This window comes from Chaetura pelagica, unplaced genomic scaffold (assembly GCF_000747805.2).
Source record: "Chaetura pelagica isolate M959 unplaced genomic scaffold, ChaPel_1.0 scaffold37, whole genome shotgun sequence".
Classification (NCBI taxonomy): domain Eukaryota; kingdom Metazoa; phylum Chordata; class Aves; order Apodiformes; family Apodidae; genus Chaetura; species Chaetura pelagica.
In genome coordinates this window covers 7,020,767-7,039,687 of record NW_009954567.1, presented here as the reverse complement: position 1 = coordinate 7,039,687, position 18,921 = coordinate 7,020,767, and the positions used below count along the sequence as shown (strand labels likewise).

Here is an 18,921-nt window from a genome sequence, read left to right as displayed (position 1 = left end):
GAGTAAAGATGTGTAGCAATGAATTGTCTTCTACATAGCAGTATAATACCAGCTATTTCCTCTTTAGCATTCTTATTAGGTTACACATGCAATTTAGATGTAAAAATCCTCAAAACCCATGCATATTTTCATTCTCCTCCAATACAATCTTGCATTTCTAATATTCTCCTCATTCTTTCACTATTTTTTACCTATTTGTTTTGATTGCAAATAAAATAAGGCATCTCCAGGTACAAGACCTGAAATATGTCCAAAAATGAAAAAAAAGCAAATCCAAAACCAAAAAACAGGAAAAAGCACGATAAGTGAAAACCAGTTATATAAATCAGATTCATTTGGAAAATACAGACAAATCTAATTTAAACACAAAATAGAATAAAATGAATCAACTTCTAAATTGCCATGCATTTATTATTGTAATTTGGATTTTTTGTTTAGCAAGATGATATAGTCATTCTCCCCAAATGCTTGCCGCTCCTAGATCTTTAATAAATACTTATGTAAAATGTAGAACTGAGACCTCTATTACCATGAACATTCTAAAAAAAAGGTATGTATAAGAAAAAAAAGATGCAAAAAAAAGGTTTTTAAACCTGTGGTAAATTTACCAGCATCAAGTCCTGCATCAAAGAATGAATTCAGGAAGACAGAGAGAGCAATACAGAAATGCCAAGAGACCTTCACAGATTCACAAATACTTCATATAAACAAATTTTCAAATAGCTTTATTCAGAGTAGCCTTTCTGCTCTATTAAACATAGCAAACAGCTGCCAGATTTATTCAGACAAATAATCAACAACCATAGAAGTAAAATGGCAGAAGAAAAAGGAATTTTGGCAACAACTCCACAGAGGACCACAGCTATTCTCCAAGTACACTTCTTCTATGTGCTCGTGGTTCTGTATGGTCAGTCAGGAGGAAAAAAACCCCTCAGTCACAGTAAAATGTATAAAAACTCTATCAAAATATCACAAAGCAAGCAAATAAAAAAAATGAGGAGGGGGGTATATGGGGATGGGGAGGGTGGGAATGGGGTGAGAAGCACAGTAATCTGTGTTCCTTTCACTGTAACCTCAGCTACAATTTTTAGAAAGGAACAGTTTAGAATAAATGTGCCACGGCCTCATTTGATCACTCACCTTGGACTGCTGAGCAGGTATAAAGCCGAGAGGCAGACTTTAGCCAGCAAAGGGTAAGAACAGCAAGTAAGTATCAGTTGGTTAAGAAAACAATGCACAATCCTAACTTTTCACTGCAGCCCTAAGCTTAACTGAAAATGATCTCACCAATATTTAAACTACTTTCCTAATAGCTAACAAATACAAAAGCAAGAAATGCTCAAAAGCAGTAATTAATAACACATAGCATTACTCATTGTTGTTCTTGACTGCTTGATGGATATACTGAGTTTCTGAGCCTTACCCAGCAATGAGACAGGATCCCATGGGTATAATCTCGTCTCAGCGTGAAGAGATTTACACATGTAAACCCCATACATTGAGGTAGATGAGCAAACACTATTACATATCAATGCATCCAAAATGTAACAGTTTATATTTTAAATTATCCAAGAATCATACCCAATTTAAGGGTAGCAGTATGGACCGTTACATTTAACACACAAAGCTTAGTTTTCTCTAATTATTTTGTATAAAATATTCAAGTCACAAAAGCTCTTACAGAGTTTTGTGTTTGGACTAGCATCAAAACTTACATTCTTTAAAGATGCAACATCAGAAGTATGCAGAAGTATATAAAATATATCACTGTTCTAAAACAGTATTGCAGCAAGAATGTATTTTTAACTGAACTGTTTGAAAAGAAATAAATTAAAATAATCTTCAAAGTAGCTGAGGAACAGGTGCACTAGAGGTATTTAAAAGTAGCCTTAGAATAAAGATGAGTAAAGACAGACACCATACCAAAGTATATTTGGTTTATTTTCTTGAGCTGGGGTTCCAACTGTCTGCTTTACTGCTAGCACGAAAGACTTCACATTTCCTGAGAGGTAGCTAAAACTCTGAGCCAAAAGACTGCTTCAGTGTAAAGGGTGGGCACTTAAAAGCAAACTGTCTATGCTTAAAAGGGCACACTGAAAAGTTGTGAAATATCTCTGCACAACCTTCTAAAATATTTAAAAATAAAATAATTAGTATCAGACAGAATACTAACAGAGACTATTCTAGAAATATGCTTTACACTTGGAAACTGAAAGGCACACAGCCCCTTCTCATCCAAATCCATTTATTGAAGCTACTGAAATATTTCTCACCTTGCTCCTTCTTAAAGTCTTTCTCGGACATAGTGACTGGCAAAAGCAGTTCTCCAACTGGGGGCTGAATGTTAACATTGAAATGATCATCCTTTGTGCTAGGAAAAAAGAAATTACAGGTAAACAAACAAGTGATTCAACATAGATTAATATACACACATGGGCCCCAAATTTACCACGGAATACATAAACAGTGTAAGAATTACCTGCATGATTTCTACCTTGCTAATCCAAAAGGCTGCTAATTTCTTACATCAGTAAAGCTGATCCATTTTCTCCAGTATAATCATAGTATTAACACAGTATGCATGCTCCTGTATTTCTAAAAATGTAACTTCTACTCTTATTAGAGAGTTTATTTGTAATCTGTGTGGCATCACATGCAAACAAAATGCAAAAGACAAATTATTATGCATTTTACAATTCCTTTGAAAGAACTGTTATTCACAAATCCTGTCACCAGCAACAGCCCAAGAAATAGGTCTAAACCTAAGAAAGGTGTAATTTCAGACAAAAAAGATTATTATTGTCTGAATAACAAAACAAACTGAACTATACATTTGGGAGTAAAAAATAAATATACTTAATAATTGCAACTTTGTACCATTTTGTATATTTAGACAAAAACATACAGCATACTGATAGATGTAAAACCACAGTGGAAAACTGCAGAATTTGAGGCAGTTTTTGTAATGGCAGAGAGTTAAAAAAATAACCATTGGTATTAGCATACTACTATCAAATACTGTAGATTCCTCCTTTAGAAATAAATACTTAAGAAATAAATACAGTGAACTTGCTCTCCCTATTCATTCAATTCTGCGAGTTTCCAACTATCTCATCTTGTAGTTCTCCAAGTCTACAGAAATTCAAGATTCATTCACCGTACTGTGTTTGATTGACTAACTATACTGTCAGACATTTTACATCCAGTCAGAATCTCTGGTATTGTTTTGAGGCATGAGGAATTTTTAGAAAAGAATGCTTTTTTTTTTTTTTTGCTGATGTATCAACTATTGTTCCATACATACTGATTGATGGCACATCTCTGATATACTACTTAAATACAATAGTAAAAGCATTCAAATGGAAAACATAGTTAATTAATTATTTTTCATGTTATTTAAATGAACCTCAAACATTTGATACTGATTTTAATTCTGAAATAAGATAGACTGATGGAAAAAAACAGCACTAGATAAGTAACAGAAAACAAGTGACTCGCTCCCAAAAACACATGATAAGCCACCTGAAAACAGGAAACCATTTTATGGAGTACTTACAATAATCACGTACTTTCACAAGCAAATGCTTAGGAACTAGCACATTCTTACTTGCTGACTTGTGATGTGTTACGATTATGCTTATGGATGCAAATTCAAGCACGGGCTTTTCAAACAAAATTCAGTATTAATGCTAACTTTGTTGAAAATTATTATTTAGTAAAAGAACAGTGAATCAATCTCCTCAAACCTGGCTGGTGTTTCCTTTACTAAGAGTCATTTATGAAATGCTGCTTAAAAAAATTTCCTTTACTAATGAATTCTTACTTTTCCTTATACTCCTTTAAATACCATCCATCTCTAAAGTCACTAGCATACTAAAAGAGGAGGGACTGTTTGACTGGCTAGCCTGATCAAGTGCACGGCTTCTTTTTACTGATCTGAATCTCTTTTAATACATCTTTATATTAGAGATCTAGTAATAGCTAATTTAACAGAAGTAGTTTCATCGTTCCATAGAACAGTCCAGATTGGAAGAGGCATCTGGAAATCACCTGGTCCTACCTCTTGCTCAACCCAGGGCCACTTTTCCATTTGAGCTCTGAGTATCTCCAAACATGGAGATTTCATCAGGGTAAGTTTAATAATAAAATTGAGCCTTGCATTACAACTACATCATTTTTCCCAATACCTAATGAACTAAATTCTAATGCATGTATGTTATTTATTTATACTTTGAATACAAAAACTGCAGAAGTGTTCTGAAGCTTGAACATTACGAATCTAGCAGACGATTGGTTTAAGCTTCACTGAAACACCTCTCAGGAGGTATTGTTCTTACTTTCCTGGAAGTTCAAGAAACTTATCAGAAAAAACCAAAACAAAGCAGTGTTTCTCAAGCCAAGAAAACACAAATGTTTTTAGATTTTAAAAATGACAGATTGCATTTTCTGGTGTTCACGAGTACAACTCATCAGTTATATCCTTAGTGGAACATGCATGCTGAATGAGAAGCATTCAGGAAGCTCTAAAAGAACTAAATAAATAGGGATGTCTGAGAACAAACGGTACCTGGCCACTGGTTTGTGAAATCTGTTTTGTATCTAATTGTGAACTCAGGAGCAAATGTTAGACAACATTACTCTTACTGTTGCCTTAATAACTGCTAAAATGTACATACTGTATTTTTAAAAGACACCACTTTCATGTTCTAATTCCAAAGATCACATTAATTTATCTTCTTAGGTACCCAGTTATGATGAACAAATGAGAGATCATAATGCAACCACAGAAACACAGGGAGATTTACCATTGCCCTGATAAGCGATACCACAAGACTAACATTCAATCCTTTAGCAGACATACAGTCTTAACTCTTCTTCAGACGGCTGCAGTGGCAGCAGCTAGCACCTGTTATTTGAAACCAGCATCCATTTTTCTTATTCCCTCTCTCTTAATTTTTTTTAAAGCATTCGCTCCAAAGGGCTCCTGGGAAAAAAGTTCTCTGCCATAAAAAAAACTTGATGACAGTGACGGCGATATCTTTAAAACTAATACAAATAATATTACTTGTAAATGAGCTAAGATCTTGCAATGGCAGTCTTTAAAGTCTTAATTTTCAAAGCTTAAAAAAAATTATTATTCTAATAAGAGGCTGGGGAATATTCTTCTTGCTAATTATATTATCCTTTTTTGTTTCCTCCTAGTAGCTGCTTGACCCAGAATAAATCTATCCAAAACCAGCTCAGTATTTTTGTCTTGCATCCAAAAAATCTCCACAGATGATAACAAAAAGAATGGAAGAGGAAAAGCAACAAACAAAAAGTTTCTGCAAAATATGGGATGAAGAGTATGGAAGACTTTGCTCATAGTTTTGCTGAAGAGAGGAAAAGGAGCATCCTGCTTTTACAAGAAAAAAGGCCAGGGTGATAGAAGAAATGAGAGTACTTGTTCATGACCTGCCTTGCTTTTTCCTGGTCAGTTATCTATCTCGATACAATTGCTTTCTGGAACTGGACCAACTGACTACTTTAGAGTAATGAAGTAAAGTGAAGAGTACCAGACTGCTTGTCTTAATATCCAACACCTGTAAACAACTTAGTGACCTGCTGACAAAGCACAAGAGAATGAAACAGCAAAAAACAAGTGAATATGCAAGTGACAGTGATGCAGTTCTGCATTTCTAACATTAGCTTTTAATATATTCCATATTTTACAAGATATATTCCATAACATATTCTACTACACAATTTTAATCAGATGCTTTTGTGCAAGCATCTATACCTGAATGCATGCTTGAGCTCAATACAAATACTGACCATTACCCAACTGATCCTCTTCTGTTATGTCTCTTTGCAGGTAGAATTTCTGCTTAGCAAGATTCCTCTATCAACACACAGTAAGGTAAGAGAATTTCACACTGTAAAAAAATCTCTTCCTTGGAAAACAAAATTTAGAGCAAAATCTTTTACAATAAGGTAGAACAAGGCTTTCAAATCTCATTCATGGAATTCACTTCATTTAAGAAAATGCTGTATTCCTCCTGCTACACTAAATTCTCCTGGAGTAATCAGCAAAACACGCTCTTTATACAGTCCAGGGCAAATTAGGTGAACAGCTTTCTCTTTTTTTCAGCATAATAACAGTAGAAGATGAGGTAACTCAAGGACTAGAATCAGCTGTCTCAGGAAGTGGTTGACTTACCATTACTGGAGGTATTTAAAAGACATGTAGATGTCACACTCAGAGAAACAGGTCAGCATTAGACTTAGCAGTGTTGGGTTTATGGTTGGACTCAATGGTCTTAATGTTTTTTTCCAACGGAAATGATTCTGCTTCTATATATATAGGGGGTCCCAGCTTTTCTAACACTGAGACACAGGAAATGCCAACGTAAGGTAAACAGACCATGCTTGTAAGCAGCTCTGTCATATGTCACACTATTTTTCCCCAAGCTCACTACTCTGAGGAAGAATGGAAGGCACAGAAATCGTTGCTTTCATTTCACTTGTCTTTCTTCTTGGGAGCTCTGTTTGTGCTCTTTGCACTTAAACCTTGAGAACACCAGGGGAAGGTGCATGGCATGGCCACGTTCCCTATGCCAAGTTGTTTCAAAGAGAGCTAAACAACATCCTGCATACTTTTCAAAAGAATGAGGAGAAGATAACAGCTTCTCCCTAAATTAATTTTATCTCCAAGTTGTGGTTCTTTCATGGCTTTGGAAAGAGTTAAGAGAAATTGGGAAGAGAAAAAAAAAATAATAGGAAAGACTAGGTAAAGACAAGCTTCCTTCTGAAGCTCTCAATGTTGCAAAGAACATATCACCCCTTCCCCTTTAGTCTCTCACTGTGCACCTACAAGAAGCTGGAGATTTGCCTTCTAAGTTTTGCATTTGTAGACAAGAATATGAAATGCTAAATACACAAAATACGATAAGGGCATCTATGTTGTAATCCTCTGTCTCTGCAACTTTGCTTGCCCTTCTTCTCTAGGGATTCAAATGTCTTCATTCCAAGGATCCAAGGCCAAATTCTGACCTGGCAAAGCTCCCAGATCTTTGTTCAGACATGTAAAGAAACTGGTAAGCTTTGAGAAAGATCTGAGAATATCTGAAAAGTAAAGACATGCAAGATAATAAAGACAAGAGACAGTAGTAGGATTATTAAAACAATTACTGGGATCTCAAGGATACAAGAAATAACACACCAAAAAATCTGACAAGGAAAAAAAGAATTCCAGTCAGTAGACTACTGCAATTAGTAACATAAAGGAACCATTCCAACATTTCTTCTTGCTCACTGATGCCAACTTCTTAGTAGAGGCAGAGGCCTTTTACTGGGATGGTAAATACACCAATGCATAACTAGGATTCAACAAACTACCAGACTACCTTGCATGTGAGTTAGCTGTGTATAACCTGCTTGCAGAACAAAGTAATCTCAAAAGAAAAAGTAATGCTCATGAAAATCTTTTAATAGACTAAGTTCCTCCACTTATTCCTCTTTAACTTTCTGCTTGAGATCCATTATTGTGCAGAACATCAGTGTGACTGAAGTTGTGTGCCTCTGCAAGGAGATGGCACAAGAAAAAAAGCAATGAAGAGAAGTTCTCATTTGAAATACACAGTGAGCATAATAATACATATTCTAAAAAAAATGCATTAGGCATAGTTCTCAAGGCATTTCACCTATTTTTAAATAGATGTGTGATCTTGGTAAGCTTTGCTTAATAAAACTAGTATTTACAAAGGAGGTCCTTCAAAGTTCAGTCTTTTGAACCTCTGGACTGCAGTTTCTCCTTCACTGTCCTTGATTTACACAACAAATTCAGAAAGAGATCTAAATATTTTATTGCTCATGTTAGTTTTTGTCTTTATACAGTTTGTATTTATTGAACCACCAGTACAACGGCACATCCCCAAGCAGAAAGGCAGTGTTTGCTATGCAAAACACACAGTCCATGACTGGCATCTAAGACCAATTGATCTACCCATTACCACTATCTCCCTACCCCCACAAGCTTTACTACAAAGCTATTGATTTAAACACTGCCGATCGGTTTCCATTTTCTGATTTTGGGCAGGCCAATTAAGAAAGTGAGTAATTGTGATTACACTGCTTCAGGATCAATTACATTTGATGCAAGACAAAGTGCTTCTCTTAGAACGACATAAAGAAAATTGTTATGATCAGGAACACTTTACTGCTGAATACGCTTGCAAGAAAAATGCAAAATAACTGACAATGTTTTTCATAAAGATATGTTACCAGGAAACACAAGAATATCGACACCTTTGTGTGCAAGGTATTTCAACTACATTTTGACAACCTTGTATAATTCATTTCTCATTTTGGATGGAAGATTTTTTAAGAAGTATGACAAGATAAAAAGACTGCAGCTCAGTTGTCTGAGACATCACCCGCAAAACATCACACTGCACAATTTTAACACTAAAATAGCAAATTTAATGCAAAAAGCATTCTACCCATCTTTATACCATTTTCTAAGAACTAATGGCAAAGAGAAAGGCCTTATCAATTAGCAAGAGAACAAAGTAAGCAATTCCTATTCTTAATTTAATTTTAAACTTAGCTTGAGCTTTGTCATTGGACTCACATTGTCCAAATCATTAAAATGAATACAACACTGAGGTCTGAGGCAAATCTATTTACAGTGATGTTACTCATAGTCTGGTAGGTGTTCAGGAATATTGATCTGTCTTGTTTGACTAATAGGAAAATAATAAACAATTACTAGGCAATGTTGGAGAAAGTAATCAGTTTTTATATATCACTAATACAGCAGACCTCCCAAAACATAAAGGTGATGATCTGCATAAAATCAATATGTTATGCTACATTGCTTATCCTCATCACTGCTAAGATTCTTAGCAATAAATGGTATGAGTTTGGAATAAAATAATTAGTATACTGAAAATATGTACTTGAAAGAAAAATATCTGCTCTATTTAAAAAACAATGTTCCTGCTTGATAAACTGAGCATATGTTATAAAAAACCCCCACAATTGCATGGCCTAGAAGGGAACAAACCAACCTAGTAACAGGAAACAATCCAAAGCTGTTTCCAAATTCCAGCAAACAGCATGCAGACCAACTACAACAATGTGACATGCATAAACTACATGCTGCAGACATCTTACTGGAGGTACTGAGATCTTTAATATGACTATGCATGCATATTTACTGTACAGGAAAAGGTTTGAGGAGTGGGAAAATAAAATCAGTAGTAAAAACTCCTTGCCCCTAAAACAAGAAATTTTATTTTAGCACTGGTTTATTTGGAGTTACTCAGGTAAATACTTTTTAAGATTTTCATGCTATCTTTAATAACTTGTGAGTTGTGCAAGTGGCATGTAGTATAAGTACACTAAATTTTCTACAGTATCCAACAAAGGGGCACAGAACTTTCTCAAGAGGGCTTACCCTAAACTGAAATGCAGCAACATGAGTGCTTTTCAATATCCTTTTTTTGTGCAGAAGATAGAAAGTGATGCTTCTTGCAAAAAAACTCAAATGAAGAACAAAAAAGAATCATACCTTCGCATAGTTTCAAATACTATTTAAGCTCCAACAGGTCTTACATGGTGCCTAGCTCTTCCCCGTCTGTTAATTCCTGATATTTGGACACTGCCACTGTAATTTATTCCTGCTTCCAAATGCTAATCACTAACAAGAGTTCTCACTGGGTGACCTGGTTCTCTGCTAGCCTGGAATGCAACAGGAACTTATACAAAGGAGGATCTTAAGTGTGCCATTAATACACATAAGAAGTGTAAACCAAGTATATAAGACAAAATCTAGTTGGTCAGTCAGTTACTTGTTTTCATTCTCTAATAGTTATCTACAGCATAATGAATAAGTTCCTTTGGTTAGCATATTTTGGACTCAGTTTCATGCAATCATGTCACCTAAGTCACAAACAGCCATAGTAAGCACTTGAGGTGGTAAAATTGCTCACACTATAAGTTTTTTTAATTTGTGACTTCTTACAAGGAAGAACACACACACACAAAACACTCGATCTGACTAGTCAGACCTGACTGCCCCCTTCAATGTGCTGTTATTAAGAAGAATCCCAAGAAGAGGGCAAAAAAATAAAAATAAAGTTCAGGAATGGAGAAGTAATTGTAAATCACAAGAGGAGTTAATGTTTCTACTTGGTATCACTTACACCAAGAGAAAAACATGATCTTGCAAACAAAACCTGTCAAAGAGTTTTTGAACTTACACATGTGACTACAAACCTAGATTTGAGCTTACCATCAAATCTGTGTTTTTTAGAATCAAGTGCGTAAAAAAATTTGGAAGACTGGAGTAAACTGATAATCCTTGTAAGAGTAAAATGGAGCACTAATTATGTCTTATTTATCTAAAAACATCTTGGGTATACATCATGTTTTGAACTGCTGTTCAATTCTTTATATAGCTAACAAACAGTAAGTCTGCCACTGCGAAATAAACTTCTGATATACAATGGTTTTGCATTTGAAGAGTTAAAAACTACCCTCCCTCCCCAAGAACTCACCATAATTCGAAACTGGCCGTCTGAGTAGAATCACAGAAGTCTATACCCATTGAAACAGTAATGGATCCTGCAGGCTCAAGGTACTCTACATGAAAACATTTTGAACAGGTAAAGTACACATGTAAAAACACACAGAACATCCAAGTCTTACATAATTAGAAAACCTACACTAAAAAAAAATCCTCCATAAAAAAAGAGCCAATAATTGTACTTTTATTTCTATTTCAAAATGTCACACATGCATGTCTAAGTGTCTTGGATGCCCCCTTCCCAGATAGTGCACAAGAAATGTTGCCATTTCAATCCGACAGCTCTTCTGTTAACAAAATAGAGATTTGTATTGGAAAAGCTAGGAAAACTATTTACAGAAAACATATATTGAAGTTACACCCTTTTACTTGTGTGCAGATCGTAATTTCCAGTAATATCAGTATAGTAAAACACAAATACAGTAAAACACAACAATCATTTGAGGGTAAAGAGGCTCTACAGAGAGACTTGGACAAGTTAGATCGATGGGCTGAAATCAACTGTATGATGTTCAACAAGGCCAAGTGCTGGGTCCTGCACTTAGGCCACAACAACCCCATGCAATGCTACTGGCTGGAGGAAGAGCATTTGGAAAGCTGCTGCCCAGCAGAAAGGACCTGGGGGTTCTGATCGATAAGCAGCTGAACATGAGCCAACAGTGTGCCCAGGTGGCCGAGAAGGCGAAGAGCCTACTGGCCTGTATTAGGAATAGTGTGGCAGGTAGGACGAGGGCGGTGCTCATCCCTCTGTACTTGGCTTTGGTGAGGCCACACCTTGAACACTGTGTCCAGTTTTGGGCACCTCAATACAAGACAGACATTGAGGTGATGGATCATGCCCAAAGAAGGGCAATAAAGCTAGTAAGGGGCCTGGAGGACAAGTCTTATGAGGAGCAGCTGAGGTAACTGGGGCTATTTAGTCTGGAGAAAAGGAGGCTGAGGGGAGACCTCACTGCCCTCTACAACTACCTGAAAGGATGTTGTAAAGAGGTAGGCACTGGTCTCTTCTCACAAGTAACTGGTGATAGAAGAAGAGGGAATGGCCTCAAGCTGTGCCAGGGGATGTTTAGACTGGCCATTAGGAAGAAGTTTTCACTGAAAGAGTTGTCAGACACTGGAAGATGCTGCCTAGGGAGGTGGTGGAGTCATCACTCCTGGATGTGTTTAAAAGTCATCTAGATGTGGTGCTGGGGGAGATGGCTTAATGCTAGATTGGTAGAGTAGGGTCCATGGTTGGACTCAATGATCTTGAAGACCTTTTCCAACCTAAGCGATTCTGTGACTGTGAAAATTTAATTATATTAAGATTCATTTCTAAAAAATATGGAAAAGATAAGGGACGACACAGTCAGGCAAAGACTAAACTAATACTGTGGAATTAATAGAAAAAGTCTTTCAAGAAAAAAAGTCTGTGTGAAGCATTGAAAGCTATCAGATTCCACCTCAAAATTCAGAGTACGTTTTACCAAAGTCTTCATGTTTTTAGACAGGGTTTCAAAGACAACCAGTCAATAAGAAAATACTGTGCCCAGGAACACAGGTGAAATAATTTGGCCCATTTCTACTGGCAAAATCAAGACAATTACCAATATTAATTGCAGTGATGGAGGCAAAACTAGATGTCTGCTCTAGTAGGAATACCTTTCTACACTGACACTTCTTCTATTGGTTCCACGGGGCAAATTATGTGTTTTGCAAATGCTGGAAACAAAAAGGGTGGTAAAAACAGGGCATATTAACTGATTTCTAGATAAAGAGACAAAGAACACAGAAAAGTTGCATTCAAGCAAGAACATTTTTTGAAGGGACTACAGAGGATATACAGCTTATTTTCTGCAGAAGAAATCAACAGCTTCACAGGATAGATACCACAATAATGTCTTTCTTGGGGAAATAAACAGTGGGACTGGATAGTACTGTGTTATGGAACTCAAGAAACCTGAACTGGGTAACTTATTAATTCCATATTTTTTCATGGTTTTTATGTGAGAGAAGTGAATGCTACTGTTCACTGACCATTATTGTGAGTACAGTATGTCCTGATCTGATCTGTAGTATTAGTAGCTTTCTGCCTGTAAAACTTTTGTGACTTTATTTATTCAAATGTTTAAAGGGAAGGACAGAAAATTAGGCTGATGGTCAAAACTAACTTGAAATCAGAACTCTGCACTGGAGTTCTTATCTTGAAAAATAAAACACTGAACAGTTTCCTTATCACAAAAATTAATATATTTCCTAAAAATAACTGTCCTGATCAAGCCTGTATCTTTCTAGAAAAGTAAATATTTCTAAAATGTTAGCTTTGAAACAAAGTGTAGAATTGTACAATTGCTTCTGTAGCTATTTGGTGTAGATCTGCACAGTCTTTAAAATGTAAAAAAAGTATTTCAACGGCATCCAGTAATTTAATACTACACATCTTTTTAACTAATGAAATCTTTACTTCACTGTTGTGCTTTATGAATACGTTATCAATTAATATAATAATGTTGCTCATTAGAAGACAAGAAATGCATCTAAAGAAAAGAAACTAGTATGAAAAAGAAGCATGTCTGTCTTTTCCACTTATATTATGAAACAGAGACACTTTTGTTTCTTCTGACTACATCACAACATCCTAAAGCAAAGAATGCTGATAAAAGAAAGCAGGCTATATGCACAGATGCTACCCTTGCATAACAGCTGCTATGATGAGTGTTGTTCTTTCTTGGGTTTTCTACTCTTTTCCACTAACAGAAATTTAGCACAAAATAATCCTGATCAAAAGGCAGAAAATAAAACATTTTAGGTGGGGACTAAACATAGCATTGTTTTCTAACTAGTCTAAAAAGCCACACTTGGAAGTATGTTAGATGCAAACTAGACTAAAACACACACTTGCACTCCACTGCCAAAAGTTCCCAAGGGAAATGAGAAAGCTCTGAGCGACCAAACTAAATAATACATCTACAAATGTTCTTTTAAGCTTGGAAAGAAAATAATTGTGAATATATAAATAAAACCCTCATTCTTAGTAGTAGTCTGTTATAGTTATGCCTGACTAAGGTAGTAAGAGAATGAAAGTCTCTGGGGAGAATTCAACAGGAGTTGACAGACGTGGTTGCCAGGCCACTTTCCATTACTTACCTGAAGTCCTGGCTAACTGGGGAGGTCCCAATGGCCTGGAGGGAAGCAAATGTAACACCCTTCTATAAGAAAGGCAGAAAGGAGGATCTGGGAAACTATAGACCTGTCAGTCTGACCTTGGTACCAGGAAAGGTCATGGAGCAGGTCATCCTGAGTGTTATAAGAAGTCATATAGAGGATAACCAGGGGATCAGGCCCAGTCAGCATGGGTTTGTGAAAGGCAGGTCCTGCCTGATGAACCCGATCTACATTTATAACCTGATGACCCGACTATTGGATGAGGGAAAGGCTGTGGGTATTGTCATTTGGACCTCCAAAAAGCATTTGATACAGTTCCCCATAGAACTCTCATAAAAAAACCTGGCTGCTCATGGCCTGGATGAGCACATGATCTGTTGGATCAAGCACTGGTTGGACAGTCGGGCCCAAAGAGTGGTGGTCAGTGGAGTCAAATCCAGCTGGGGCCAGTCACAAGTGGTGTTCCTCAGGGTTCAGTGTTGGGACTGTTTCTGTTTAACATCTTTATTGATGATCTTGATAAGGACATAGAGGGTATTATCAGTAAGTTTGCAGATGACACCAAGCTAGGCAGGAGTGTTGATCTGCATGAGGACAGAGAGGCTCTACAGAGAGACTTGGATAGATTAGATTGTTGGGCTAATGTTAATGGTCTGGGCTTCAACAAGGCCAAGTGCTGGGTCCTGCTCTTGGGCCACAACAACCCCAGGCAAGGCTGCAGGCTTGGGGAAGTGTGGCTGGAAAGTGTCTGGCAGGAAAGGACCTGGGGGTTCTCATTGACAAGCAGCTGAATATGAGCCCATATTGTGCCCAGGTGGCCAAGAAAGCCAATGGCATCCTGGCTTGTATTAGAAATAGTGTGACCAGCAGAAGCAGAGAGGTGATTGTCTCCTTGTACTCAGCACTTATGAGGCCTCGCCTGGAGTGTTGTGTCCAGCTTTGGGCACCTCAATTCAAGAGAGATATTGAGGTGCTGGATTGAGTACAGAGGAGGGCAATGAAGCTGGTGAAGGGCCTAGAGAATAAATCTTATGAAGAATGCTTGAAGGAGCTGGAAATGGTTAGTTTGAGAAGAGGAGGCTGAGGGGAGACCTCATCAGTCTCTTCAGCTGTCTGAAAGGGCATTGTGGAGAAGTTGGTGCTGGTCTCTTCTCACAGGTAATTAGCAACAGAACAGGAGGGAATGGCTTCAAGCTGTAACAGGGGAGGTTTAGACTGGACATGAGGAACAATTTTGTCACAGAAAGAGTGGTCTGACACTGGAATAGGCTGCCCTGGGAGGTGGTTGAGTCACCATCCCTGGATGTGTTTAAGGGTCATTTGGATGTGGTGTTGGTGGATGTGGTTTAGGGGAGAACTTAGTAGAGTAGGGATGATGGTTGGACTTGGTGATCCCAAGGGTCTTTTCCAACCTGAATAGTTCTTTGATCCTATGATTCTGTGAAATAATTTGAACAAGCAAGTAAGTTTTCTAGCATGGAAGTTCTGATGTAAGTAGTTATTTTCAAAGTCAGATAAAAATAGGGGAAAGTTGTATTACGCATGAATGTGTGTGTCTGTGTATAAACACATACATATGAGTGTATGTATAACTGCAAAACCACTCTTCTATATTTGAAATTTTGCAAGAGATTAAGATTCTGTATTTTAAAAGTTAGGATATGATTACCTATTGGATTAAACTCAAGCATCCTCATGCCTGGTAGTAGTTTCTTCTCCCCGATGTGAATATTTTCTATCTTCTGATCAGTTGTATTTGTTACTGTCACTTGCACAGGTATCATATGATCACCAAAAAGGCCTGGCTGTCTTGAGAAGTGATAATGAGCTGCTAATCCTTTTCCACTCATTCGATGAAGCAGTTCATGTCTTTTTGTTGGCACAGGGACTTGGGTAGTGACCTGTTAAGTACAAAACAACAGTTGGTGAATGGTGAAATTGAAGAACAGATAGAATTACAATTAAATATTGCACTTTTCACTCAGCTGGAGTGCATGCTTTCTAGTGGGAATCTTTGCAAACTAGAAACACGTAAGGACATATTAAAATCCATTAACAAATTGCAGTAATAGAGATCAGATAACAGAGCCTAAAAAGAACACTTCTAGTGTTGAGAAACAGCATCTTTAACTTTGTTGTATTTCATTCACTTTCCTTTATGAATCTGTTTTCAGTATTTTAACTCTACCATTATCATTAAATTAACAGAGGACTTGTAAAGACTTACAGTTAAAACAATGTTATTTCCAACAATAAGTCTCTCTCCATTCTATGTATAAGAACTGAACAGTGATCCCAAACCAACTGCATTCTATGAAAGTACAGTGAGAAATTGTCTTTTCCTTCTCTCCTTAAAACCATAAAATGTGTTGCCTGACAACTACACCACTTGCATACTAAAAAAGTAGTTTTATAGAGCAGAATGATGTTGTCACTTTTTAAACAGTCGTCCACTCCATCCTGTGTAAGTATCATGAATAAAAGACATTCAGTGTGCAAATTCAGAGAAGATACTGCTGATAAGGAAATCTGTAATCATGAGTTCAAAAGTGCAAAAGTAAGGAATATGCAGAAAACTCCAGAGAAGTGCATTTGAATCCTTTAAACAAGTTTTAAGGAAAGGCTAGGGAATTATATGAAAAATAACACCATACAAACAAAACACAAATGTTGAAATGTCAAATGCACAGCATGAAAAATCTCATTTGTCTGATAAATGCAATATGAGCTACTGAGCTTTACTGTGTATCTGTCAGATGTAGCTGCTGATCTTTTCCTACTGATGAGCGTCCATCTTCTCTTGCCCTACCCATAAAACCTTAATGTGTAACTAAGTGAAAGAGACAACTGCAAATAGCAGGATGTTCAAGACTCCAAGCAGCTAAGCAAGGAGAACTTTTATCTTGCCTTACTTACAAAACTCTTACAGCTAGTAAGGTTTTCCTGACTGCCACATTTAACATTGAGAGACTGATCTGAAGATTTAGTGAACACTTCCAGTAATATGGGAAGCTGGTAACAGCTGGGATTTAAACCCACAAGGTGCTACAGAAAGGAGAGAGTATCTGGAAAACCTAAGGCTGTAAACAATCCTGTTGAAAAACTTCAGAAGTTAGCAAGGACGTAACAAACCTGATCTTCACCTCTGAGCATCAGTCTCTGAATTGGAAGGCCATGCTAGTAATACCCATCACCTCATATGAGTATCTGTAAAGATGTGTAGAACTGTCAGCACTACATTGACGAGGGCTGAAGAAAACTGCACGAGGAACTGAGCGAGTTAGTATTCAGAGGTGGATTTGGAACCTGTATTAAGTTTCATACATACCACACTCCATGAAGAACAAATAATGAAGGAAGAAAGACAGAAAGACTTACTGTTCTCTCAAAACTCAATCCCCATGTGACTATAAATAAAACAAGATAAAGAGGATGTGATCAACAAACACCTCTGCAAAACTTCTACATCAGATTATGCTTCCAACTTTTACCTAGTCTTTTTTTCTCTAATGCACAAGAAGTCTGTTCACAAGGACATGTAAAGATAGGACAAGGGGTAACGGTTTTAAGAAAAGGGTAGTTTTAGGTTGGACATCAGGAAAAAGTTCTTTAATATGAGGGTGGTAGACCACTGGAACAGGTTGGCTAGAGAGGTGGTGGGAGCCCCATCCCTGGAGACATCAAGGTCAGGCTTGATAGGACTCTGAGCAACTTGTAGCTGGAAATGTCACTATTATTGTAGTATTACTTCTCATGTTTCAGTCATAACTTCAGTCATGAGTCTATTCATTTTTATTTTCAGTATATCATACAGAGCAGCAGACATGAAAAGTTCAGCAAGAATTAAGACGTTTTAACCATCTTCCTTCCCACTGAGCATTAATTTTCAGTTGCATTTTGCATGGCAGTATTATAAAGAAATAAAACGTATCTATGCTGAACAAAGGAATTTAATTCTGGAAAATTAGAATTGTTAAGTCCTCTATTTGTTATCAAAGGTTTTCAGCTGGCAAAGGCTGATGTGGTTGTAATGCAATGTATTTAATAATGGCATCAGTTTAATAATCGCAACAGAGGTTTTTTTTGTTTTGATTTTTTTTATCCATACATTTGCAATACTTAAGGAAACCCACAGGTTAGATACCAGAAATCACTCTGGAGTTAAAATAATCCTCCAAAGAGTTAACAGAACAAGAAGCATCATGTACCCAGGAGATAATCCCCTACAAATCTTACACAGCATATGTTTAAATAATAGAAGTCGTTTGTGTACCTTTGGATGGTTTATGAAAATAACCAATCAATTCTGCAGACACAACATTATTTCTAAAGGAAATCTATGTGACTCATGATGCCTGCAGATACACAGAGACAAACCACACATATTTTATCAGTTTATTACAGTAAGCAAATAAGCGTGGAATGAGAGTGCACATAACTGTCTACTTAACGCTTACTGAAACATTTATAAGAGCTGTTATCTCCCTAATAACAGACAGACAGTGTGCAATTTTAGAGAGGAGAAAAGCTTCATATTTTTTAACACTTCACTAAAAAGTAACTGAAGAGTGTAAAATGAAAAATACTCTGTGCAGTTAGCTGGTAATGGACCATATTATCAACTCAAGTTAGATTTATAGGATACAAACTAGTCACTAATAGTTATTTTATGACATAGCATGTCTGCTTTTTTGGGAGAAGATTATTAAGATTAAAATTGCAAAACTTTTTTTTTTTTTCCCCCAGCTGTTTAAAATTACAAGAACCGCCCCCCCCCATCCATCATTCCATTTTGACTGAAAGCCACCATGAATTAAAATGGCAGTGCAGGGACTCCACAGTGATATGTTATAGGAACACTGTATTGGTAGGAGTCAGACTGGTCCCTGTACCAACTGCACATGCTGAATGATGATCCATCACTCTAAAAGAAGCTACAGATATTTTAAAACTGCTTCTTATATAAGAACAAGATGGGCAACACCAAGATTTTGCTTTAGAAGTCCACCACTCATTAACCGTGTAAAGGAAAAGTGATCACTGATATAGTTTTGTCTTTATCAACAGAGCTGACTGGTTACAAACCACTAAATCCTCTGCACATGAACATGCTTCTTTTTGCCAGCTCAAGAAGTTCTTACTAAGTTTAAGTTAAAACAAAAAAACCTGTTTTCTATAATTATTTAAAAGAAAAAGCACTACAGGGG

General features: G+C 36.8%; 1 protein-coding gene across 1 annotated transcript in view; it reads right to left on the bottom strand.

Annotated features, from left to right (window-relative positions):
- The window catches only part of AP3B1 (adaptor-related protein complex 3, beta 1 subunit), a 151,930-nt gene that overhangs the window by 16,159 nt on the left and 116,850 nt on the right, over positions 1-18,921 (bottom strand). The window contains exons 23-25 of the mRNA XM_010005389.1: positions 15,384-15,615; positions 10,542-10,626; positions 2,274-2,371 (exon numbers count right to left, since the gene is read on the bottom strand). Coding sequence (XP_010003691.1) covers positions 2,274-2,371; positions 10,542-10,626; positions 15,384-15,615 — 415 coding nt within the window. The remainder of the gene's footprint in view (positions 1-2,273; positions 2,372-10,541; positions 10,627-15,383; positions 15,616-18,921) is intronic.